Raw genomic sequence first — 1,068 nt, 5'->3', positions numbered from 1 at the left:
TTCTCCCCCAACTTCCTGGGCGTCTGCTGCAGCCGCTCCCTGCACTACCAGTTCTATGTCTGGTATTTCCACACGCTGCCCTACTTACTCTGGTGCACCCCTACCACCAAGCTCGCCCACATGCCCAAGTACATGCTGCCAGGGAGTGGGACCACCCATCTTCTGGGGGCGACGGGAGGCTGGCGTGTATCCCATCCTCTACCCCATGCTGACCGCAAGCCTTCCCCCCTCCAGGGTGCTGCTGCTTGGCGTGATCGAGCTCTGCTGGAACACCTACCCCTCCACGGTCTGCAGCTCCCTCTCCCTCCACGTCTGCCATGGACTCATCCTGCTCCAGCTCTGGTACGGCACGGCCACCCCACCAGTGACACCCCAGCTGAGCAGGAGCCCTGCAGCCATCTCCAAGAAGGCCCAGTGAGAGCGTGGCCAGCCAGACGATGGGAACGGGCTTCTGGAGCTGCCCCTTCTTGCCTGCTCTTTCCCCCCAGGCTTCCCTGGCCATCCCAGGAGGGCCACAAGCCCTGGAACTGTGCAAAGAGGGGGATGTGGGGACCCCCGACGGGCAGGACTTCCCCAATAAAGTGGGGCTTTGCGTGCCCTTCCCCAGCTGCCGTGTCCTTGTGCCAGGATGGTGTCGGGATGGCCATGCCTGGGCCTGTGGGGGTTTCCTTCCCAGACCTGGGAGAGCCCAGCCCTGGGAGACCCCGGCCAGGGGCGGGGGGGCAGCCTCTGCCACGAGGTGCACACAGAGGACCTGCAAAACAGCTTCGCCTCAAGGTTTGAGTCACCTCGGTGTAGCCTAGGGATCCCTGCAGCACGGCTTTTCCCAGTCCCTGGTCTGCTCCCTCGCACGGGAGACGGCTGGGATGAGGGTGGCCACTGCCCTGAGGGCTCTGGCGAGCCCCAGCGCGGTCCGACCGGCCTCCTGCCCGTAACAGAGACGCCTGTGCAGGCAGTGCGGAGCCAGGCGTCTTTATTGGCCCTCAGGGCAGCCGTCAGACGTTGTTGGGGTTGTAGCACAGCATGTTCAGCTTGATGTTCTCATCCCAGTGCCGCAGCAGCAGGAAC

At 64.2% G+C, this 1,068-nt stretch overlaps 1 protein-coding gene across 1 annotated transcript in view; it reads left to right on the top strand.

The window, feature by feature from the left end:
* The window catches only part of ALG3 (ALG3, alpha-1,3- mannosyltransferase), a gene marked incomplete at both ends in the record, with an annotated part of 1,857 nt that extends 1,443 nt beyond the window's left edge, over nt 1-414 (top strand). Inside the window, 2 exons of the mRNA XM_008938995.1 lie at nt 1-128; nt 235-414. The exon at nt 1-128 is cut by the window's left edge and continues 6 nt beyond it. Of these exons, the coding sequence (XP_008937243.1) occupies nt 1-128; nt 235-414 (308 nt within the window). The remainder of the gene's footprint in view (nt 129-234) is intronic.
* Between the last annotated feature and the right edge of the window lie 654 nt (nt 415-1,068).

This window comes from Merops nubicus, unplaced genomic scaffold, assembly GCF_000691845.1.
Source record: "Merops nubicus isolate BGI_N331 unplaced genomic scaffold, ASM69184v1 scaffold46854, whole genome shotgun sequence".
NCBI lineage: Eukaryota > Metazoa > Chordata > Aves > Coraciiformes > Meropidae > Merops > Merops nubicus.
The sequence above is the reverse complement of the archived record's forward strand: the minus strand, read 5'-3'. Positions and strand labels throughout refer to the sequence as shown.